This window comes from Anopheles aquasalis, chromosome X (genome assembly GCF_943734665.1).
Source record: "Anopheles aquasalis chromosome X, idAnoAquaMG_Q_19, whole genome shotgun sequence".
In the NCBI taxonomy this organism is placed as follows: Eukaryota; Metazoa; Arthropoda; class Insecta; order Diptera; family Culicidae; genus Anopheles; species Anopheles aquasalis.
Genome location: NC_064876.1, coordinates 6,687,871 through 6,712,830, shown reverse-complemented (window position 1 = coordinate 6,712,830; position 24,960 = coordinate 6,687,871). Strand labels below are relative to the sequence as shown.

General features: G+C 50.4%; 1 protein-coding gene across 4 annotated transcripts in view; it reads left to right on the top strand.

Annotated features, from left to right (window-relative positions):
- LOC126580763 (death-associated protein kinase related) overlaps positions 1-24,960 on the top strand; it is a 33,272-nt gene that overhangs the window by 945 nt on the left and 7,367 nt on the right. For 2 of the 4 annotated variants that reach the window (XM_050244019.1, XM_050244010.1), the window contains exon 2: positions 536-1,792. In XM_050244019.1, coding sequence (XP_050099976.1) covers positions 1,641-1,792 — 152 coding nt within the window. In that variant the 5' untranslated portion in view covers positions 536-1,640. The remainder of the gene's footprint in view (positions 1-535; positions 1,793-24,960) is intronic. The other 2 variants (XM_050244027.1, XM_050244035.1) reach the window with 1 other exon arrangement.

The following is a 24,960-nucleotide window of genomic DNA, read 5'->3' as shown; positions in this document are numbered from 1 at the left end:
CGGGATTGTCATCGTCGTCTCACTCACTCACTCACTCACGTTGCGGCCCTCCTCCCCCTCCTCCTCCTCCTATAGGATGACATTTCCACACATACACACACATACACACATAAAGGGTTGGGCGCGGAGGCGCAGCGGCACCGTGTGCTACGCCAGAGAGCCCGTGCATCGAAGTGAAAGGAAAACAGAGCAATACCTGCCCTCTAGCCTCTCATGCGCCCCCCTCCCCCTCCACGCTCCCCCTTCGCTCCCCTAAAACACCCCTGGACTCTGGGCCACAGCTAGTTCAGCGGTGGTACACCGCTTTCTTTGGCTCCCGTGGCTCAGGACGATTGTGGTGATGGTGCGGTGACCCAGAAGTTCCGGCCCCGAAATGGCCCTATGGTGTCGCCTGAAATACTCGAGAGAGATATATATATATATAAAGAGAGAAAGAGAGAGAGAGGGATGCGTGTGTCTGTTTATCCCTTCATTGCCCTTCCCCCTCTCCCCCAGCACTCTGCTTCAACCATTTCTGTTCCCCTTTACATTCCAGTAGCGGCAGCCATCCAGCCAACCAGCCAACCAGCCAGCCAGCCTGCTAGCTAGCTTGCAATATCATCAACCAGTAGCTAGAACAGAAGGAGTAGTCGCTGGTGTGCGTGTGGTTGTGTTGAGTGTTCTGCAGCCTCATCTCGCTGACCAGCAGTCAGGCAGCCAGCCAGCCAGCCAGCCAGCCAGCCAGCCAGCCAGCTGGCCACCGCCGCCCCTGTGCCCTGTGTGTGTGCGTGCGCGCCCTGAGTCTGGTACTAGGAGGTCATCTCGGGTCTGCGAGTGTCTCTCTCTCTTTCTCTCTCTGTGCGCGTGCCCCTCTCGAGTGTGTGCGCGAGCGCGCCACCCCCCCCCTCCCCCCCCCCTCCCCTCGATAGTCGAGAGAAGCCAGCTCCAGCAGCCTTTCTACATTGTGCCGTCTCACAATCTTATAATCCCAGCATCATCGGCCCCGTGTGTTATCGGCGTGTTATCAACGCCACTAATGCCCCTGTAGACACCTGTGACACACTACGAGGTGGAAGGTGGTGACGCGGGGAGCGTGTGTAGTAGTGGGAATCAACCAGCGACGTTGTTCGTCGCCACCGTCTATTGTTGTCAAGTGTCGTCTCTCTCTCTCTCTTGTTGTGTGTGCGCGCGCGGCTCTGTGTACGTACGTGTTACTGTGGGCTTGTTGTGTGTAAGTGCTTGTTGGTGTGCTCCCCTTCTGTGTGTGGTGTGTTGTGTGTGTCCAGGACCTAGGACAGCCGACCGAAGACAACAGGAGCAGCAACAACAACAACAACAACAACAACAACATTCAACTCTCGCCTTTCTCGCCGGTGCCGGACTAGGACGTGGCTTCCTGGCTTGTGCGCGTCTGGAAATATTCACCACCGACATCATCATCACCACCACCGCGCGCACGAAGCGGCTGGCTTCCAATCAATCAATTTGCGGTCCAATTGCGGCGCGAGGGTTCCGTGGCCAGCACCAATCAACGCAATCAAAGAGCGCCCGCGCATCGCGTCGTGCGAGCAGTTTAGGAAGTTGCGAGTTGGCTCGGAGCAGAGGAAGGAGCACCACCACCAGGACGGTGCAGCCTCTTGTTGGCATCAGCATCAGGCGATATGCAGCTCGCCGCGGCCAAGCCGTCGCTGCGCGATGGCTTCTCGCACGTTGGTGAGGGCTGGCTGGACGTGAGCGAGGCCCAGCTCCAGCAGCTTAAGGTACCGAGCGACATCGCCGACTCGTACGACATCGAGGAATCGTGGTTCGCCAAGTAAGTGACCCATCCGTGCCTTTGTCTTCTTTACCCTCAACTAATCAATCTCGGGTTCATCCGTCAGTAGGAATTCAGCAATTTGGCGCGCGCGCGCGCATGCTTCTATTTTGTGGGTTCCGTGTTCGATTGAGGAGCGCCCCGGGAAGGGAAGGCGAGGCATTTGCGTGGCGGCGTCGGGCAAGTTCGATTCCACCGGAGACGACCTTGATTACGCTCACGATTGCGCTCGATCGGCGACCGCGGCGACAACGAAAACGCTTCATAGTGAGCTCTTATGTTCGATCCGGAGCCGGATCTCTCGCTCTCTGAACGGAATAATTGCCTGGCTAGTTCAATTGCGTTCTTATAGACAGGATGGCAGGAGGGAAAGATGGGAGAAGGTGGCGTGTTTGAGAATGTGAATTACTCCAACCACTCTTCTCCTGTTCCTCCTTCTCCTCCTGCACGTCGCGCCCCGCCAACGTTGGGGCTGGCGATCGCACCGACGCGCACCCGCCAGTCCTTTCTGCCAAGAGGAAGGTGGCTGACCGAAGACGCACGGCGGTGATGTGGTGATGATGATTCTCCACGGGGCCCGAGGCTTTTGTGTGTTTGGAAGCATGTCCATCCCGGCATCACCGGTGGCCGGAGCGCACGAAGGTGCGTCCTTGACTCCGCGCCGCGAAGCTATTGGCGCACCGCTAGCTGCTGCCTGCTGTGTTCTTTGTTGAGAAGGATCAACTCGATCAATCGATCACGTCAAAGAGAGATAGAGAGAGAGAGAGAGAGAGAGAAAAAAAGTGCGATCAAGAGGCGCGTTTGTGTCCTTTGCTATCGTTCAGCTTTCTTCAAGCTTCACCCTGGGGCACATTCAAAAGCTTAACCGGGGCAAGGTCAATGTACGCCCACGCGCACGCGTACGCGCATACGGCCGTGCAGCACCGAATGCGTCGCTCGCGTGCGCAGTACCGGACCGCGGACGACCGGATCCCGACTCCGATCACACCCGAACACAAAAGGTTCATCAGCCAAAATGTCCGGTTGTGTTTTTTGCAGAGTTCGCGAACAACAACCATCATATTGCGTTTGTGGTTGGTATTCCCGAGCGTTTATGCGTCACTTGGACCCGGGCACTCTGTTAAAAGGGGTTGGGTGGTTGATAAGGAAACGGAGGCAAGAGGTACCGCATGCCCAGTCCTAAGCGATTAACGAGCAGCGCCCATCTCTCTGGCCACGCGATAACAACGAATATGGTGCACTCGATGGAACAATGGTATCCGTCAGCGCTCTCTCTGTTTTTCTCTCTCTCTCTCTCTCTCTCTCTCTCTCTCTCTCTTTCTCTCTCTTTCTCTCTTTCTCTCTTTCTCTCTCGGCAGCACGGCGCGTAGGCTGCGCCGCACATTCACCGCCGCAGCCCACGCGCGTAACGCAGGGCCGGAAGTTATCCGCCGCACTCTCGGTCGGAGGTGGAGGTCACGGTGCGCCCTTTTGCCGCCCCTCCATTGCCTGGTGCATGTTTTGGGTGCCGGTGATTGTGCTGTCTCCGGATCCGGCCGCATGTTCCGGTAGCAGTAGCAGCAGTCGCTAATGCCGGTTGACGCCTCCGTAAAGGGGGGGGGGGGGGGGGGGGGGGCACCTAATGTAAGGTCCTCGCAACACAGGTTACGTCCATCTTGTAACTGCTGCTGCAGTTGCCTTCCTTTTGCTTGGCCTAGAAAGCACCGCGGACGCGGAATGGCGCACATCCGAAGAGAGTGAAAGAGACACCGCGTTGTCGTGCGTGTTGACCGAGCCCCCTACCTGCTACTTGAGCAGATTCCCCATCCAGGAAAGCAGCAGAGTAAGGAAGTGGGGTGGCGCATTAGACGACGACGCCACGGCCTTTCGGGCGACCACCGGGCGCCACCGCCATTAACACCGGCCTACGGTTGGCGCCCGCTGATGACGCCATTTTTGGGCATCATCATCATCATCATCATCCTCACCACCACCAGCACTTGTGGCAGAGTTTTTGGAACCGAACATGCGTCGTCTAGCGCATGCAAATGTCACCAAATGAGGCGCTTCCGCGCAGCGCAGATGAACGCGCACGTTGCGCACGTTGCGCACGTTTGGCGTCTAGCTCCTAGTGAAGGTCACTCCTCTACTCCTAAATGTTGTGGAGCGACGACGACGCTTCCGGTACATTCCGCGCACTCTTCACGCGGCGCTTATCCGTGTCCGTGGCGGTGGAAGGCGGTTCTCATGTCGCAGTACACACGGGGGGACCGAGGCGGCCTCTATGACCTATGGCGAGCAGCGCCACCTGCTTCCTGGCCCCCTGACGGTGCACTCTAATCGAACTCCAATCCTTCTCCATCTCCTCTCTCTCTCTCTCTCTCTCTCTCTTTCTCTTTCTCTCTCTCTCTTTCTCTTTCTCTCTCTCTCTCTCTCTCTCTCCCTCTCTCTCTCTTTGTCTTTGGCGGCTTTGGCTGTGGCTTGCTTTGTTTTGCGCGGTGATGGCGTCGGCGACGGCCTTGCCTCATCAATATTCATAAAGCTCCAGGTCGGAGCGTGTCGCAAATCTGGCGACAAAACGGTGGCATCCGCGATTCGAGCGATTGATCACCCCGGCGCGGCACGGGCTGGCTGGCTGGCTGGCTGGCTGGCTGGCTGACTGCTAGGTTGAGCGTCGTCTGCTGGACCAAAAATGTAACGAGTGGGGAGGGAGGGCTCGCTCTTCGGAGGGTTCTATGTGGGTCGTGAGCTGCTTCTTTCGCCCCGGGGGTGTTCGACCTTGTAGTAGTAGTAGTGGCCTGCCGGCAGTCCGCGGAAGTCCGGGAATGGAGACAGAGGCCGCCCGCAATATCCGAGCTCCGTCGATGGCCGCAGGGGCGCGCGGTCGTTCAACTGTTGTTCACATCTCATCTCATCTCGGCGGGCACGTACCTGCACCACCTCGTGCTGGCTCGTGCGCACCCTTTAACTACCCTTGCCCTCCTCCAACCCCCTCAAGTCAACCCGCAATATAAACATTTAATTAATCAATTAGCGGGCTCGATTTTTTTGCTTCTCCTCCGAGTTTTTTTTTATGATCTAGCGAAGGGGGGGGGGGGTGGAGCACCCCCGGTGCTGATGGTCACTAACCGCGACACCCCCCCCCCCCCTCCCTTTCCTTGAACTAGGAGCAGCACCCCGTTGACCCCGAGAGGTTTTATGGCATGGCGGCCAGCGTAGTATATCAGATGACATGTTTGTTGCGATGCTAAAATACAATCAGCTCCCCCCCCCCCCCCCCCCCCCTCTGCTTAGGTTGCACACTGCACATGAGCCTGTCGTGATTTGGTTAATTTGGTTGGCACTGGAGAGTCCCAGCGAGTCTTCAAATCGTCATTCCGATTGATTTTTGTTTACCGTTGCACTAGTAATCGAATCGTTAATTGCAAGACTGCTTGCAACTGTTTATGGGTTTTTTTTCCTTTAGCGTTTAATTAGACTCTTACCGATGAGACCACCTTCCACCAAGACATTTTATTTTTACTAGAAAATCCCCCTGCGTCGTTTTTTTTTAAATTTACCGATCCCCGACCTTCTCCTCCACCACCACATGCCAATCGTCCCTTGCTGATGTTGATGATGGTGCTCGTTCGCGCGCTAATTGGCCATCAAAACGATTTCAAGTGCCTTAACCACCCCGAGTGCGCCATAAAACCTGGGGGACGGTCACTGGACTGGACGCACGGTTTTTGTTAATGAGCTACACCCCCCTTCCTTCGTCTACGGAGCGCCACAAATGGAATATGTTGACATGAACGGTCTCGTTCTCGGCTCTCGGTGATCGACCCGAGGTACTCATCCTGAGACATCCGGGTTCCGGTTCCAGTTCGATGCCGTCACCGTAGATGATAAAGGTGGTTCTGGCGATGATAGTCTCCTGTCTGGCCATGTTCTGGGAGAGACCAGTGTCAGTCTTTGGTCAGTGCATGCCTCAACACCGAATACACCGCGAAGCAGGGCAAGAAACGGCAGAAGGTGCTGCTGTTCCGCGTGTTCCGGGGTTGTAAACACACACGCGCGGGCGCGCATGTTGTGCGCCTCACCTCTTCCCCTTATCTCTGCGCGCCGTCTCGCGCAACATGGAGGCACCGAGACCGAGGTCGCCGCGTCCCTCGCCACGCTCGGATACACACACTCGACACACCGCATGCGCTCCAGATGCGCCCTGTGATGGCAAGTGCGTCTTCACACAGACCATATATCTGCCATTTTGTTTGGTTGTTTCTGCTGTTGTTGTTGTTGTTGTTGTTGTTGTTGTTGTTGTTTTGGTACTATCTAATCAAACAAACGGACATGTTGACACACAACATCTAGCCACACATCATTTTTTACGTTTTATGACTGTTTTTTTTTTCTTGTTTTAGAGCAGAAGGTCGCCTTTACTGCACCCACCAAGAGGTCTAGCGAGAACAGAGAAAGAGACGAAGAGAAAGAACCTTCAAGTGACATAAACCATACTCGTTGTCGTCGTCCTCGTCGTCATCTTTGCCGCCACAATGGCGCAATCGTTTGCCTCTGCGCAAGGCGCTTCCAAAGCCGTTCTTCACCGCGGGCAGTGCGGGCGACGCAGAAGCAGAGCCTGGTGGTGGGCTTTGCTCTACTCTGCATCTCCTAGCTTACCCGACCCACTACGAGACACATTTTAGGGATATGCGGCCCCGCGGAAGGTTTATCTCTAGACACTCTTAGCGAGAGCTTAGACAAACTTACGCGCGCGCTCCACATACAACGGGCACAGGCAGTGTCACCAAGTGTCACGCGGATGACGGACACTGGACGTTTATGGCGTGGCGGCCCTTGTCCCCACTTGTGTACTCCTGTAAACCTTCGCTTCACTTTGCTGGCCGCTGGCAGGCCCGGCACTAGCTGCTCTGCAGCCTGAGAGAGGGGATCCCCGGAACGGACAGCAACCGATCACACTTCGTCGGGATCGGGAACTTCCCACACAACACGCACCATGCTGCGGGTGTTCGTGTGTATGCGAAGGCCACGGGCCACATGTCTGTAGCCGCAGAAGGAGGGGGATCATAAATTAGCAACCACCCTCGCCCGTCCTACTCGTCGCCCCTTCGGCTCACCGAAAAGCCTTTCGGAGCCTCTCGGAGCTTGAATGACGGACGCAACTGGTGCGTGTTGTAGGGCCACTGCCGCCATCGACGCCGTCGCCGCCGCCACCAGCTTTCGCGACGCGGACACGCTGTGACAGTTCCACTTCGCTTCCGCGTACTGCCGTCGTCAAACCACACCTTACCTTACCAATCCCTCCCACACACGGTAGGCCTCGAGTAATCGAAGCCGGCACTGCCGGCACTGCTAGCCCGCGGTCGAGCGCGGGAGTGTGTTCCGAGTGTGTTTGCTTCCGCCAGTTGCCACCATCGACACTCATTTGTCGTTCCGGTTCGTCTAGCACTGTATCGGTGCGTGTGTGTATGTGCGTTCGTGAGTGTAGGTTTTCCGCCACGAAGGAGAAACCACAACCAAAATCGGTGCTCTATTGTGGGGCTTCTGCATCGCATGTATCGGCATGTGCGGCTCTTCAATCGCGCCAGCCAGTCAGCCAGCCAGCCAGCCAACCAGCCAGCTAGGCGAAAGGGTGCCCAGATGATGATGAGTCATAGAAAGGGTGCCCAGATGATGATGACTGCTTTGTCGTGCTTGAGATGGGAAATTTAGAATTCAGCTCTTAACCAGCACCACCACCACTCGCGCTCTATCTTCGGAATTTATCCCAGATTACTAGCAACCATCGGGCCTTCATGAACGTGCTTGACGGGTTTTATTTTTGAAGGTTGTGTGATCTTCCACGCCGGTACGGCTCTTGCGCGCCTGTTTTATGAAAGGCAAACACTGGAGTATTTCAGCGAAAGGTTCAAAAGGCGTTTAAATGGTTACTATTTGATGTGAAACACTATCAGTATGAGTAGCAATCAGAAACTCCATAGACACAATGATAATTAAATTCCTAAACATAACATTTTTACTTTGCATCCATAACTGCTCTTCCGATATACCTTGGTATACGCTTGTCCGTGTTACTGTCTAATCTAAAACTATTTTAGCTTGAATTTTATCGACAACGATTTTGATAAAATGGTTCATTCTTCCATTTTTTATAAGCCATAATTTTTAATGATTTGAGAATCTTAAAGATTTGGGCTTTTGGCTTCTGCAGCTCCGGGGAGAGAGAATGGGCAGCGATAATCTACATAATTGCAACCGTTATGCCACGTTTGGGCACGTTTCATAGTCCAATATCGCTAACGAGACACATAGTCATATTTGCTTAAAATCATATTTGATGATGATGGCAAGCCCAGCCGTCCCCCGGCAGGTTGTCGTTGGTCATTTCCAGGTTCAAGTGCACCACCAGTCAAATCGAGTCGAGTCGCTGATGCGCTTTCGGCGTTCGTCGTGCTCTACCAGAAACGCCATTTGGGAGCTGTGCGGAGCAAACAACAACACCGCATCCGCGAGCTGCCGAATGTCTCTGTCTGTGTCGGCTTTTCAGGGTTAAGGCAGCATACAGTTGTGTTCAAGATAATAGCACTACCGAAACATCCTGTAAAGGAATGCCTGTTATTCAAGTATGCGTTGTCTATTATACCAATCGATCATGTGGGTGCGTAGTACAGGTATCTCTTATAGGACAGACATACTACTTGCACCAGCAAAATAACAATTTGTTGATATTTTTGCCAAAATTTGCAGCAACGTCTGTTTTGCGCTGTTAAAAATAATAGCAGTGGTGGGCGATTTTAAGCTATTGTGATTGTTATTTTGTGTTAAAAAAATCCTAGCATGTTTATACGTAAAAAACAAAAGATTAAAGGCAAGACTCTTTTACTTTTACAACAGTTAAATTGGACGCAGTAAACATTGTTCTGTAGAATGAATCGGAATTTCAGTTAAAAAAATGAAAAAGAAAGAAAAGTCGTACCAGCAAATTTAAGAATTACTGGGGTGCGCTACCAAAATGATCAGCTATGATTTGAAATGGTTAGAGGGGGCAAAAACTAATGGCCAGAAACGATGCACATTCTAGAAAACTAACCAAAAAATGGCACCATATCGCGGATGCAGTAAAGGTTTGGCGACGATTAAGGGAGACTAATTTGTACGCACGAAGTCTCCGTAAGGTACCATTGTTGATGAAGCGACATGTTGCAAACCGTCTTAAGTTTGCAAAAATCCTATACCTACTATCCTACTGCTATGTTTGTGAACAACTACTTTTTAAGTTATTTTAAAATTGCCCTAAATAATGGGTTGACTTTAAAAAGTAAACGATGCATTCTTGTTTCATTTTTGTCCTTTTTTGTAAAGATAAAAACAGATTTCGAATGGATGCGTGAAATATCATTTTATGTTACGTTTTTGAACACTACTGTAGCCGGCTGCTACCGGTACATCGGTGATCATCATTCGTGCGTTGCGCCAAATGTGTGCGCGCGCCATCTCCGCAGTGCTTCTACCGGCCATGCCGCGTACCGTTTTATTTCTGTCAGCATCCTCTTCTGACAGCGCCAGAGGGGTCCACATTGCTGCTCATTGCGTCGGTGTTGCTGCAGATGTTGTTTCGAAAACCATTTCAAGTGCAGCCAGCTCTAACACATGCTCGTACCAAGGATAAGGTGTCTTTGCAAGCAAGAAACAAACTGATTCGGATCGCACGCCATCCCGTAAAGCGTTGGAGAGAGCCGCTGTGTGTTCCATTATGAAATGGAGTCTTCGCGACCAATCGAGAGTGAATCAACAGTGATCAGGACTATTCAATTCTAATCCGATCTGATCGGCGCTCGCGCTGGCAATTTAATTTGCATTCCATTTGTGCCGCAAACACACACACACACACACACACACACACACATACACACTCCTGGATTAGTGCTTCTCGGGTTCTTGGGCATTGGTTCGAGGGCTTCCAGCAGCACCAGCTGCCGCAGCCCGTCGTATAGCTGTGGACCGATAAGGAACCGTAAACTGTGCCACGGCACCCTGGACTGAAGCAGTTTGTCATACTGGCTTGCCGCGGTGCCCACCCACCACCCCCGGTGCTCTGTGCGCGTGTTTGCGAATAAAAACACACCGATAAAGAGTGTACTTTATGGGGGTGAATGGCGGCTGCTATAACCGGCCCCGTGCCATGCCTGCCTGCCTGCTTGCCTTGTCTTATCGCGCCATTATTATCACCGCAATGTCCTCCTCACGTCATCGTCGCCAGGAACGTTCCAGTAAAACAACTGCAAAAATCAATTAAAAAGCATTAAGCAGTAAGTGGCCGCTAGGCTGCGTGCCAGTGGTACTTTCTGTGTATGGAGCGTGTGGGGCTGGGACCCTCTGGGATCTGGAATATAATATGTTATATTCCAGTATCTCATCTTATTTTATTCCAGCAACCGCAGCAACATCAGCAGCAGTAGCAGCAGCAGGTTGCAGCTTAATCCAATAATCACTGCTGCTAACCTTCCGCGCGTTAAGGCAAGCGCCGCCCGGTAATCGATTTCTTTTTCATCGCGCATCATCGGATCGATCGTGCGCCGTGCACGAGCCTCCGCTAGCTCACGAGCATCACCAGCTTCTGCCATAATTTTGCACCTTTATAGGTCCAGTAGCTAGCGCCCCCAAACCTGCCTGCCTACTACTAAATGGCGCACCGGCGCTCGTAAATTGCGTGCGAACGATTTAATTATTAATTGGTCTGCTCTCGCTCGCTCGTTCTTCGCGGATGCCTTCTTGATATTGACACAACGGTGGCGGCTGAGGCGGCGTCCGTCCACGTTGGCTGGCTGGGTGGCAAGGTTGGGATGTAATGTACTTCGCGTCAAGCCCCTCACAGTGCCACCATTCCCGCTCCTATGCCACGTTTATTGCTGTCATAATTTTCATATTTATGGATGCCACTTGGTGCATGGTGCACTCATTGTGTGTGTCTGTGTGTCGGTCGACAATAAAAAAAGAGGATAAATTAAGACACTTTACGACGCGCTTTCTGGTGAGACAATATACAGGCACACACACACACACACGCGCGTACCCACACGCAGAGCCATACATACACCCAGCCACCTAACAAATGCTCTCAAATGCACCGCCATACGATCAGGCTACTCACCGATCCCAGCATAAAAGGAACGGCACTTCGGCCAGCGCTTCTCGGCTTCGTAGGTCCTATAGGCCTTAGCCCCGTGGTTGTGGTAAGGGAGGGAAGGGAGATGAAAAGGACTGGCAGGTAGAGCTGCGGATGCGCATGATCGTCATGCCGGGGGTTTTTTTTTGTTTTGAGCTGAAGCGCGCCCTCCAAAGCCTCCAAGGATTGATGAGATGCGCAGCAACTCGAATGCCAACTCGGCAACTTTCGGTCGCACGTCGCTCGGAAAGAGCGCGCACTGTGTGCCCTAGGGTTTTTTTTTGCCGTAGCGTAGCAAAATTTTGCGGATGCCAAAAACCCCGGGATGGTAAAGAACTTCCGGAGTGTAAGATAATGACGACGACGATGATGGGGGCACGGTTTGTTGCTTTTATTGAAATGAAGTTATCAGTCACCACTTGGAGTTTTGGGGGGGGCATCATTTGGGACCATCAGTCTCTCATTCTTATGGATCCTTTTGTTTTGTGGGTCAACCGCAGGTGTGAAATGGTCCGTGGTGTGTGTCCTAGCTTTTCCGAGGCGAATGATTCGTGCTGGTTCTGGAACCTCGGTCGTTCAACTTAACAACCACGAACTTTTCCTTAAAATGAAACTCCCCGCCACACACCGGTCTTCGGCCACCGTATACTTCCGTGCCACATTGTTCGAACACAGACGCGCACGGGCGGGTGTGCGGTTTGTTCCAAATTCCACAAACGGTGCTCGCGGCGTCATTGTCGTCGTCGTGAAAATGGTTTGCATATTTTTTAGAGTGATGGCGGAAAGGGGAGGGGATCGAGTAGCAAGCAAGTGAGGAGTGAGCAGAAAAAAAAGTTTGCTCAGTTACTTCCCTGGGAGGCCGGTCGATCTACCGTGAGATGTGTGCCCGCCCGCCCCAGTAATCGATCGTAAAACCATCCCCATCCGGTTTTGATGGAAGGGGAGGGATGGGGTGTTGAAGATGAAGTATGATTTCCGGGGACTCGCTCGCCACATAAAATCGTCAGGTCAGGCAGACGAGAAGCGAGGGCAATGCTGTGCTGTGCTGTGCTGTGTCATCAAAATGGAGGGAACGAGGTGCAGAGGCGCGCGCGAAGACGGTTTTACGATGGTTTTTCTTAACCGGCGACCACCAGAACCCTACACACACGCTCTACAGAGGAACAACGCCTCATAGCCGCGCTCCCCGTCATCGGCGGCGGCGGCGGCATCGTGTGTGGTTTCCTCTTCCAAATATTTGCATGATCACACACGCACATACGCACGCGCACAGGCAGTCACTGGGCTTGGTTAGCACACGACTTTAAGTCTAGAGATTCTTTGCCGGTTCAGCTAAATTCCTTTCCGCAAACCAGGCACGGAATTTAGGCTAGGAAATGGCTTCGCCTGGCTGTGGAACATGGGAAGCTGGAGGATAGGTTTTGGGCTTTTGCTCCGAACCCCGCGGGATCTTCTTGTAGCCGTGAGCGCTTCAGTGATCCACGCTGATCATGCTGCTGCTCTTTTGGGTTGCGTTGTGGTGTCATAATGCCTTGAAGGATCAACCAAAGTATCTCCGCCTGGACCTATATGAGGCCGGATGTGCCCGGAACACCTAGGGCTAGTGTTTACCACGGATTTGGTCAAGTTCATCCGTTGGAAACAAGGTGGCGATTGTCGAAAGAAGAAGTGTCGCTACGTTCGCACGCTGCACCTCAGTCAGTCGTCTGGCGAAAGTTAGGTGGCGGTGAGGGTTCGCTGCTGTCGCCAGCATCTTGTCTAGGTGTCTTTATTTTTGTAAAAAATTCTTTATTGGAGCGTATTCACCATAAGCTTAAACTAACAGACGATCAATTTTAGTTGCTATTTTCGTCAAATGATAGAACGTTATTGTCCCGTAAAATCCGGACCTTTCAGTTACAAAGCTCGACATTTTTACCTAGCGAATATTGTGAACAGTCAGTTATGCTTTCAAACGACACAGCAAACAGAGCTGATGAGATGAGTAAGTGATCCATCCAGAGTAAGGGACCATCTTTGATCAAATTCGAATGAAAACGAATTCCAACACCTACATTACATGTGCTAAAACATTAAACGTTCTGATTTACTGCTTCGAACTGCCCTTGTTTGCTAATTCTTGTCCCAACATGTTCTCTTCGGATTTTCGTTCCAACAATAAACACAAACTGTGCAGAAAAGACGATACAATGCTTTACCGGTGTCGTCTTATTTAGCAAAATCTTTTGTTGGCAACAAAGGCAGAGCTGCGACACACTTTTTATTTAAAAAAACCCCCATAGTTGTGTTGTACTGGTGAAGTGAAACTCTCTATAGTTCCTCTCTCTATCTTGTGTGTATTAACTCTTCTGTTTTGTTGTTGCTTTTTAGGGTACTACTTTATATACCATAGGAGGCTTTAGAGAAGCAAAGACGCAAATCAATGCGACTCGTTGTGGAAGGAAGTCCAGGCCGTCCAGCCCACTCCGGCCGCTCCTCCGGCGGCTGCAGAAAATCAAGAACAGATCGGGGGAGAGAACCACGTTTGCGTTTCTTCAACCGCGATCAGCGTATGCAGCGTGGTTGGGTCGTGGTTGGTTTAAAGGACCAGCAGGGGGCGACTCCATTTATTGCCCTCCTTCTCGTTTGCCGAGAATGCTGCCATCAGCATTCAGTCCTGTTTCCAAGCAGCAGCAGTAGCAGCAGCAGCAGCAGTCGTGCTTGGATAGTTTCGCTAAATTTAGTGTGAAATTACTCACCAACCTCTCTCTCTCTCGGTGCAGATTGCCTAGAAGTAACAGTGGGGCGCGCACCATATGCGCGCTACTGCACGCATCTCCCCGTTGAGGGATGCCACTGCTAAGGGACGGCCCGGGGAGAGATTCTTGATCGTTTCCGCGCATTCCAACGCACACAACGTGTGTGTACGAGCATCCCTTTCGCTACCATTTCGTCGCATTTGTCGCGCGCGTTCGCGTTCGCGTTGAAAATGTAAGCAGCAGCAGCAGCCACAGCACCCTAGGCTTCTAGGCGGTGCGATACAGTACGTTCGCGGTGGGATGGAACCACTCGTATCGAATCGATACGACTTCCGGAATGGATTGCGCCCGGTCCGGTGGTGTCGGTGGTGTTGTTGTTAAGCAGCCGGCTTCGCGCGCCCCGTTCATCGGTCGGTCGGTCCGGGGATTGCTCATTCGAGCCGATCGAAATGACTAAATCGCGGAATGCGACGTCCATACGTCCGTCCACAAAACGGTGAGATTTTTTTTTTGCTGCTGTTGCTGTTGTTGCGGCTCCTGGGATTGGGTAATCGTCGTGCGATTTGTGTGGCGGTGGAAAAAAAGGGGTGATGAAAAGCTTCGAGAAGGCGGGCGGTCACACTTACGCGCACAGGCGTCACCGGCTACCATTTTCAGCTGGCGGCTGATGGTGCCCGTCCCCCACGGTGCCGCCGGAATCTAACTGTTAATCGCGAGCAGGAGAACAAAAAGAAGAAGATGACGAGAATGATGAAGCTGACTTGTTAACGATGGCCGGCCGTCCTAGTCGTTGCCGACTTGTCGAGGTTAACGATCGACAAATGTCTTAACCAGGCGTGAAATTGACGGCGCAAGAACGGCGCACCGCGCGTCCACATTGTGCCGTACGGCATGTTCGCGCACGTGTGTGTGTGTGTGGTCGGCAGGAGCGGCAGAGAACGCCGAGGTGGCGTGGTTTTCCAGCAGAAGAACCTTCTTTTTTTCGGTGTGATGACATGCCCATAGCTATCCTCCTCGTCCTAAAAACGAAAAAACATAATAAAAAAAAACAATGTAGACTTACAGAGCGCACAGAGCTAGCACACATCCAGCGCACCGTTGTAGGCTCCGGCTCCTCGTGCTCCTCTGTTCTGGTGCGTCTATTGTGATGGCGAGAGCAGGTGCGCCACGCACTTGCACATAAGTTCAACTAGAGGGTAGGGCCGAAGAAGGGCGGGTGCAACAACGGGGTGAAGACAAAACGAAGTGAAAGGTAAGAAGCGGCACCCTGGCCCCTGGAGGCCACGACGAAATGTCACGTATTCTCACGTGGGTGTGAGGGGGGGGGGGGGGGAAAGGCTTCTCGTCAGCAAATGGAACACTCCAAGGCAACTCCCGCTGTCTAGCTGGCTGACTGGATGTTTGTTGTTTGTGCCGCCATGTTGTTTCCACACGATTATTGTCCTCAAGCCCCAGGCGTTCATGGCGCCCGTCAAGTGTTTCGCGAGAAGCGGTCGTCGTGTGTTCTGTGCAGTGCTGGACTGATAACGCCTCCATGTGTTGTGCTCCTCACACACTAGGTGATTGTGGCAGGTGGCAGCTGGGCACTACTGCTGCTGTTGCTGCTGCTGCTACTACTACTACTCCCACTCCCATGCTCCAGTTGCAGAGAGCATCACGGTGGATACAGCAGAACGCTGAATATCCCAGCAACTGGCTTCTGAATTCTGTGCTGGCACCTAGCGGTGACACTCCTGGATTCCATACAATTCTGTTGCTTATCTCAGACATTACACAACAACCGTGCTGTGGTCCGTGAAGCGCCTTCTAGACGCCTGGATTTGGGCCTATCTGAGTTGATTATCTTGTCAATAAGCTATGTGGAACGCGCTGCCCTGGCGGATGGTGAGCTACCGAGTTGAGAGCGAGAACTAGCTTTGCTCAGCGCCAATTTACCTTCGCGATGTTATTGCAACGTTTTTTGTTGTTTTGTATGTTTTCCGTTTTTTTTTGTGCAGATGCCTGGGTAGAAAAAAAAAACAAAACGTTAGAACAAATCTTTTGCAAAGATTACTGCTGTGTATCCAACAAGGTGACATTGGATTTATTTTGCAAAAAAAAGTCTACTTGCCATTTTTCGTGCCATGGTGGAACTCACACTTGGGAAAACTTTCCCGATGCACAGAGGGTACGCTATCCAGACAGGGCCTATCTAATTGTTTAGCAATGTCGGAAAATGAACAAAAGATTAATTTAAAGTGTACAGTTATTGCCATGCATTGAAAATTCACCCTTTAATCGCCTTTATTAGAAACACTGGAAGTGGCCCTTTTTTGGTGCATTTTGCATTATATTTGACAACATTTCGGGCGTAAAAACGGCAATTTCCGTTCTGATAGCAGTATCTTTTACATTTGAAGGATTATTTTGAATGTACAGACGCTTCAATTTCAGCGCCCGCTGTAATTTTTAGCGTTGCTCGATCCAACGTGTGATGTTTTCAATATGCAAATATGTTCTGTGTCTAGATGGCGGACACTGTAGTTGCCCCAGTTTGGGACGTAGTTTTGAATGTCATACGGCTACTCGGCAATCAGCAAATTTCTTATAGTTTTGGACCCAGATCCCGCCCAGTTCCCTTTCGGTACACCCTTGTATGCAGCAGCAGGAAACCACCGGGCCTGTCAACGAGAGTGATGACGTGGCGAGCCTCCGGCATAGCGAGCTTGGGAACCAGAACTACCGACCAGCGAGCCGACGCACCGAGCTCTTTGAATGACGAGAAGCAAATTCCCTCTTGTGACCACCGCCACCGCACTCCCAAGGAAGCTCCGTTCTGTGGCCCGCAAGACGTAAGACATTCCCCTCTCCCCGGGACCATTTCCCAGCCAACCCAGCCTCCCATTTCTGGTTGGTTGGATTGGTTGATTGGTTGGAGGCTCGCTTCAAAAATCCATTGTCCATTTGCTGCAGCAGATTCGCTGCACCCCCGCCTCCGGTCTCCTTCGCTCTTTTTTCTCTCTCTCTCTCTCTCTCTCTCTCTCTCTCGCTCTCTGTGTCAGTTGTTACGGTGGCCGTGCCCGCCTGCTTCCCGCTGCAACGGGATGATAGTGGTTGCGATTTCGGGCTGGTAGAATGAGTGGCCGCCGTCTGGTTGGCTGGCTGGCGGGCTGATGTTACGCCGACGCGCTTGTAACGCGCGTTTACGCGTCCACTCTTTTCTCTAGTACCCCCCCGCTCTTCATCTTGCTCATCAACCAGCTTCCCTCGCAGACAATCGTCGCACTTTCCGTCCCGCATTTTCCCATCACATACGCACACAGCCTGGTGTACACCGGAGGCTGGAGTATAGTAGTGGCACGTGAAAAGTTGATGCCGCAGAGCGAGAGAGAGAGAGAGAGAGAGAGAGAGAGAGAGAGAGAGAGAGAGAGAGAGAGAAAGAAAGAGAGAAAAAAGAAAGAAAGAAAGAGACTGGAATGCGTGCTGCGGTTGCGACAAAGAGCGTGCGTTGCAGTAAGTAATGGTAGTAGTAACCCCTTCTCCACCCCCTCCCCTAGCTAGTAAGGTAAGGGGGTGATATTGTTGTAGCTTCTCGTAAAAAAAAAAAACAATGGCTGGGGTGTCTTAACTTAACAAATCACCACCCACCCCCTCGCGACACGCCAGTCACTCCACCACCGAGCGTGTGTGTGGGTGAGGAGCGCATTGTTTTCCAACTTTTACAAAGGGAGCACCGTGGTGGTGCAGTAGTGTGGCTCTGTGCGTGGAACGAATTCTTCCCGGCATCAGGGGAAGCCCAGACCTCCCCCTTTCCCAAGTCTGCACCTCTTACGTCACCGCTTCGGGTCCCGCCTCGCGACCGCCCGTCCTGACATCCGGCGGCTTTGCGACTCAACACTTCGCATCGAGAGAGAGAGAGAGAGAGAGAGAGGGATCTATTTAGTAGATTGGTGGCCACTTCTTCAAGAGTAACGACAAGTAAGATTCTCATCCTTCCTTTCCTCACTCACAAAAAGCGTCCTCCATCCATCTCGATTTGTGTTGCTGTGTTGTGTAACAAAATCTGTGAACGATCGCCCCTGCTCTGCCTCTGGTAGATGTTAGAGCTGGTGGTGTATCTTGACTTTTGTGCCGTTGTTTTGCCGTTGTCACTTTCGTTCATAAACAAAGGCAGGCAGGGAGAGGCTGGCTGTGTGAGGTTGGTGTACCTGCTGGTGCTGTTAGCTGAGTAGAAAGTACTTTCCAACCATAAATGATTCGTCGTTTGCTAATTTTCAGTAGATTTGTTCAGGTCGCGCGCTACACAGAAAGAAGTAATATTATTGATGCGCGACACGAAAAGGAACAAATTGATCATTGATGTGCGGTTCAAAAAGGAACAAAAACGGACATACAAAACGGGAAGGGTAGGGTTAGAGCTTTCCTTTTACTCATATATGCAGTGAATGCATAGAGGTCCGTTGTTTTATTACCGAATTGAATCGATTCTATTTCAATCAATCTGAACAATCTGTTCATTACATGTGACATTTATGGTATACTACTGTGGCCAATAAATAACGGGACTCGGTACACAATTTGCTAGTGCTAACGAATTTTTTCATTCTCGTATTTTTTTGTAGATTGTCAGTACTGTTGTTAGCATCCATGCCAAGTTTCACGTCAAAATAATAATTAGTTTTTGAGTTATGATTTTGTTTGTTGGCTACTATTTGTGCATTCCTCGTTTTTCGCTATGGTGAGCTTTCTGGAGCAAAGAATTTTGCATTCAATTTTGTTTGCGGGATGATTTTTCCGCTAAGGATACTTTGAGTATGGTGAAAAGGCCTTTGGGCACGACGCTTTGTCAAAATCAAATATTTACAAGTGGCGTAGTGTCGTATTGGCCACAGTAGTATGTTATTGTCGATCGGTAGCTACTGCATTTTTCGTAGTACACGATATCTTTCAAAACTGCATCTTTTCGTGTTTTTTTATTTTTGTTGACTCGAAAGGTTCTTAGGCTTTAACGTTAAAATCTCCGGTTCTAAGCCTTTGAAGGCAGGATTCACTTTTTTTTTCTGTGTTGTAGCATGTACACTACATGTTCAAACTTAAACCAACAAACGAATGCTTTCGGTAACCTTTATCTTCAAATGAAAGAAAATGTTTTTATAACTTTTCAGGCACAAAACTTGGTATTTTTAATTCGAGGAAAACATTTGTTAAAATTCATAAAATGAACAATCATTTATTGCGTTGTAAAAAGTATTTAGTTATACTTTAAAACATATGAGAATGTAAACTTTCCTCAGCATAACATGGCGCCTTGTATCAATGCAACACACCTAATAGAACCTTTCAACCTTTTTCCTTTTGCTGGTAAACGGAACCGACTCTGAGGAGCGCCTAGTGCAGGCGCAAATGGTGACCGGTTGACGACATGGCATAAGCCGACGACGGTATTGATGGCTAAAATAAAATAACCTAACCTCCAAAGTGTGGTGGCTTTTGTTCGGCGCTTCAGCGAGTACCTGCGATCGTGCTTAGCGGGAAAAGTTTGACAACCAAGCACCACCAGCAAGAACAAAAACACTCCTCCTCCAGATGTTTGCATAACGTGACAGCAAGAGGGCTGAGGGCAAGCCGCAGTTTCAGAACGTGGCGAGAGTGGAGCGAGGAAAGAAAATGGGGTGAAGTGTGGCACACTGTTTTGTTAGTAGCCAGTAGCCACTGCGACTCCCGTTTTGCGTGCGTTCCTCGGCTGGGCGACATTCAGAGTGAGACCAGTCGCCTCCCCAGTTTGCTTTCTGGGCTCCTCTTCTGTCAAGGGTTGTTCATCTTCTGTAACAAAACCGCGATGAAGAGAGGGGACGAAGCGAAGGGAATGAGTAGAAGAAGAAGAAAAAGAAGGGGAAAACACACACGCACGCACGCACGCACGCACGCACACAAGAAGATGGCCTAAGCTCTCTATCGTCGACGAAGACGACAACGACGAACGGCCCCCCCAAAATCCGGCCACTTCCGTTTGGTTTGGTCATTCACTCCTTCCGGTGTGTCTGTGTGTTGGGGATGTTGTGAGACACACAGACGCACGCGCGGACGCACATGTTTAGTCCAATTTCGTGCTCCATGACTGGTTCGGTAGCCCCCAGAGTCCCCAGAGCATAGCGACTTAGCATAGCGTCATGCAAAAGGAGAAGGGGTTAGGGATGATCCCCCCCATTACCCTCTCCTTGAACCAGTCCGTCGATCACGTTCAAACCATTGTTCTGCTGCGCATCGTTCGTTCGCTCGTTCGCTCGCTCGCTCTCTATCCGACATCCGACGGAAGTGTGGCACCAACCATATGGGTAGTCGTGGTGGTGGTTTCACTGTTGCTGCTGCTCCGGGTGCTGGTGTGCTGCCGGTGTGATGATGAGTAGTAGTGACACAGCGGTGGCCAAATTTCCGCGGTTGATCGCGCACAGAGGGCAGCACCGTGCCATTGGTGGAGGTGCGCGCGTGGGTTCCGGTGCGTCTGCGGTTGCGTTTCCGCTTTTTTCCAGCTTATCGCCCGTAGCCTCACCGCTTATCACTACCCGGACACGCACACAGAAGGCCCCCCACTCTATCGGGATGATTGAACAGAGCTGACTCATCCTGAACGGAGCTTGTGCGCCTCAGCTGCTGCTACTGCATCCTACACAATTTCAAGGTCGTAACACGGCCTCCAGAAGAAAGAGACGGAGAGAGAGAGAGAGAAAGAGAGAGAGAGAAAGAGAGAGAGGGGGGGGGGTGCTGATTCGCTCGAAAATCCCAAGCCGCTGCGCGCAACCCCTTATCTGATCGGACGCTGAGCTTGCGCCAAAAATCCAATTCCACCCCCCAAACAAAAAACCAACCCTCGCCAACCCCCCACACCCCCTGCTAGCTTGAGCGGAATGTGCGGATACGACAATGACCCGGGAACTGGGTAAAAACGGAGACGAGCAAGAGGGCACGGTGATCGATGTATTCAACGCCGTGAGTATTGTGTCACCACACCGATCACACATCGACCCCCCCGGGGACCGTCCGATCTCCTGCCCTGTTGCATCGCCGGAGCGTTGAGGAGCTTTGGAGCGGTGCCATCGCCATCGCGTCGCGCAGGCCAAGAGGTCAAGGCTCCAGAGTGCAAGTGATGCGAGCCATCTACCCCCCCCCCCCCCCCCCCTGACCGTTACCGCACACAAGCGCACGTGCGCACAAGAGGGAGCGCGATATTTTATTAATCTAGGCCATGAATCCGTATAATTTCACCATTAATCCGTTTCTTCGGTACCATTCCATTGGCGGGTCCCCTCTTCGCCCCCCTGCGACCATCGAGAACGAAAATGACGACGACGTTCCGTACGCGTGCGTCACATCGTCGCGAACCGCGGTAGACCGCGTTAATGGGGTGGGGCGGCGGGGAGCGTGGGCCGTGCGTAAGTGGCCAACGCCACGCCACTATCACCCCTCCCCGCAATCGAACGGGGAGTCGTACTTCCGCGTGTGTCGTGTTGATTCGGCCAGGGCCGCCAGACCTCAGGCACACGGACCTCAGTGACATTGGATCGCGCCACCGCTGCCACCGTCAAACCAACCCATGTACGGTCATGGATGGCGCGATCCGCAAGCACCAGCCCCCTCCTCCTCATCGTCGTACCGTCGTTTCGAATCCGTAGCTCCGTCAGTTCCGATCCGGTGCGATGCTGCCGTGATCTGCTGCCCGGTGCCTGCGGTGCCGAGCACCGACGAACGGACCGACCCCTTATTAGGGATCACCCCTCAACTCACCAGTTGCCACCAATGATGATGATGATGATGATGATGATGATGTGTGTGTGCGTGTGCGTTGACCAATTAGTGCGAACTGTTCTCAGGGCTCACCCCTCCTACCCTCCATCACCGCTTTCGCATACCGACAGCCGTTTTACAATGCGTCATAGTTTGCGTGTTTGTTTTTTTTTGTTTTGTTTTTACGCAAAAGCTCCAATTCTTTCGGTTCGCACACCGGGCGAGAAGCCTCTGTTCGGAAGTCGATCGAAAAGAAAGCTCCAATATTCAATACCAATTCTCACCCCTCTTATCACACGCCATGATGATGAAACCAGATTTTTATCTACGCGCTATAGCAATGGCTATCCGGGATTTGAACAATCAAAGTGCAACTGCAAATGGTTATTGTTAGATTGCGTCTAAACGAGCACGAAAGTATCGCGAAAGTATCGCGACGACGAAACGAATAAACGTCATCCCCATACAAGTGCGCGAAAGTTTGATCGCGATAGCATGGATGCCCGTGTAGGGAGCGAATGCATCGCGAAAGAACGAACACTGCTGTCAAAGCTGTCATTTCATATAAAAAAAGCCCTCTGGCGGAGGTCTGTCGAAGAACACACGCTTTCGCGAAAGTTTTTGCTCAGTCTGAGCAAAATCTTTCGCGATGCATTCGTTTACCGTCTGGAAGCAACCTTAGATTGCGTCTAAACGAGCACGAAAGTATCGCGAAAGTATCGCGACGACGAAACGAATAAACGTCATCCCCATACAAGTGCGCGAAAGTTTGATCGCGATAGCATGGATGCCCGTGTAGGGAGCGAATGCATCGCGAAAGAACGAACACTGCTGTCAAAGCTGTCATTTCATATAAAAAAAGCCCTCTGGCGGAGGTCTGTCGAAGAACACACGCTTTCGCGAAAGTTTTTGCTCAGTCTGAGCAAAATCTTTCGCGATGCATTCGTTTACCGTCTGGAAGCAACCTTAGATTGCGTCTAAACGAGCACGAAAGTATCGCGAAAGTATCGCGACGACGAAACGAATAAACGTCATCCCCATACAAGTGCGCGAAAGTTTGATCGCGATAGCATGGATGCCCGTGTAGGGAGCGAATGCATCGCGAAAGAACGAACACTGCTGTCAAAGCTGTCATTTCATATAAAAAAAGCCCTCTGGCGGAGGTCTGTCGAAGAACACACGCTTTCGCGAAAGTTTTTGCTCAGTCTGAGCAAAATCTTTCGCGATGCATTCGTTTACCGTCTGGAAGCAACCTTACGCGTTGGTTCAAGGCTCAATCCGAGTCAGCTCAGAAATCTGCCGAAATCTGTGCTATTCATTTATTTATTTATTTATTTATTTATTTATTTATTTATTTGAATCAAACGGTCAATGGGCTCAATCCGCCTTCTTGACCCTTATACACTAATCTTACTTGTAACCTAGCCTGTCAGATCACAATAGCTTTGAGATTGTTTTTGCATGCTCTAATCGTCATGTTATAATCTAACAGCAGCGTATTTTATAATCAGGGACGTTCTCTCTATTGCCCCAGCCAATTCCCAGGAATCCCCCAAAAAAAAACGCTGTAAATCTTTTTAAAATGGCTTCAATTCTGTCTCCCCAACACTGACTTTTGGGATTCCAGGTAACACAAGCACATTCAAAAATAGGCCTGACTAGCGAACAGTATAAAGATTTAAGGCACAAAATATCAGAAAATTCCTTCGTTATATGCAAGACAAATCCTAGCATTCTAGTCGCCCTACCTATTATATCGTCATAGTGCAGCTTGAAAGAAAATCTCGCGTCAAGTATGATTCCCAGGTCACGAATAGGATTTGTCCTAGGGATGCAGGTACTGTTTAGTTTATAATTGTAACGTAAAGGAGCTGTTTGCATGGCATTATTATCGGTCCAATCGCAGACATTCAGGGGCGTGGTGTGAAATTTGGATGTTTTGGTTGTTTTATTCTAGACGGGAGACCTTTGTTGTTGTTCGCGTTATTTTTACCGAAATTTATTGCCCTTTATGAATGTTTTTGACGAGTAAAAAGTAAAGATTATACTTATCGCATGAGATCGGCCAATCAAGATCGCAGCGTGTAAACGATCCATTACACAATCGTCAGGGCAAGATACCGGAAGCATAAGTATTACGTCATCAGCATATATGAGATGCGCGTTAGGTAGTAGCGATGCACTTAAGACATGCATATTGTTTTTTTGCGGAATGTTCAGAAGGAATTATTAAAATCTAAGCCACATTAATCGTTGATAATTTCTATTTGCTAGCGTGTCCACACGTATGCGAATTTAGAGCCGATTATAAATTGGCGATGTTTGTGTGTTTTGAAAATGGAATGTTCGATCGTTTGGCAAAGATGGAACGTGTAAAAAAAAATCAGCAATGGATAATGGAAGTAGTGTTAAATGTTGAAGTAGCTGCTGCTCTATCAATTAAATTCACCTCAAGTGTTTGTGGACGATTTATTGTTCTTGGGTGAGCCAACGGGAATAACCAAACCGGTTTGTGACCACCAACCCCACGGGCAAAATGATATAGCAGCAGAGTTGTCATACATCGCGTCCAGCAGAATTAGAAAAATTATTCTGCTGTACCATTTTGCCCGCAGGGAAGCACCCGTTCTGAACAGAGTTGGAGAACCGAAAGAAACAGTGGCAGCTCTCTAGTTCTTAAGAAAAAAATTTAAGGGCGCCAATATATTAGGTTGTCGAATAAATTATTTCGTATTTTTAGTAAAACTTCAAAGGGATATATTTTTAGTTTTGAGCAACTTTATTCAACCAAATATGATCCATTTGGGTTAACCACCTTTTGCCATTTTTCGGCTAAAGACATTATTCCTTTAGTGTAAAACTTCCGTGATTTTTCGTTAAAAAACTGAGACACGAAGTTTTCACATGCTTCTCTTGAAGCCAGCCGTACTCCACCAAGCGAGTGTTGCATAGAACGAAACAAGTGGTAATCCGATTGTGCAAGGTCTGGGCTATATGGAGAATGCATCAAAACTTCCTAGCCAAGCTTTGCCAGTTTTTGGCGAGTCATCAAAAATGTGTGTGGTCTAGCGTTGTCATGGTGGAAGACGATGTCCTTTCTGTTGACCAATTCTGGCTGTTTTTCCTCGATTGCTTGCTACAATCTCATCAATTGGTCACAGTAAACTCTAGAATCAATAGTTTGACTAGGCTGGAGTAGCTCATAATGAATGATTCCTCTCCAATCCCACCAAACGCAAAGCATAACCTACCGCGGCGTCACTCCTGGCTTTGGGACTGTTTGTGTAGCTTCTCCGTTTTTGCACCATGATCTTTTTCGCACGTTATTGTCGCGTTTGATCCACTTTTCATCTCCTGTTACCATTCACTTCAGAAACGGCTCGATTTCATTTCGTTTCAGCAAAGAATCGCAGATGTTAATTCGGTCCAATAAATTTTTCACACACAATTCATGCGGTATCCAAAAATCGAGCTTTTTTTGTAGCCACCCTTTTTTAAATGGGTCAAAACCGTTTGATGCTGAA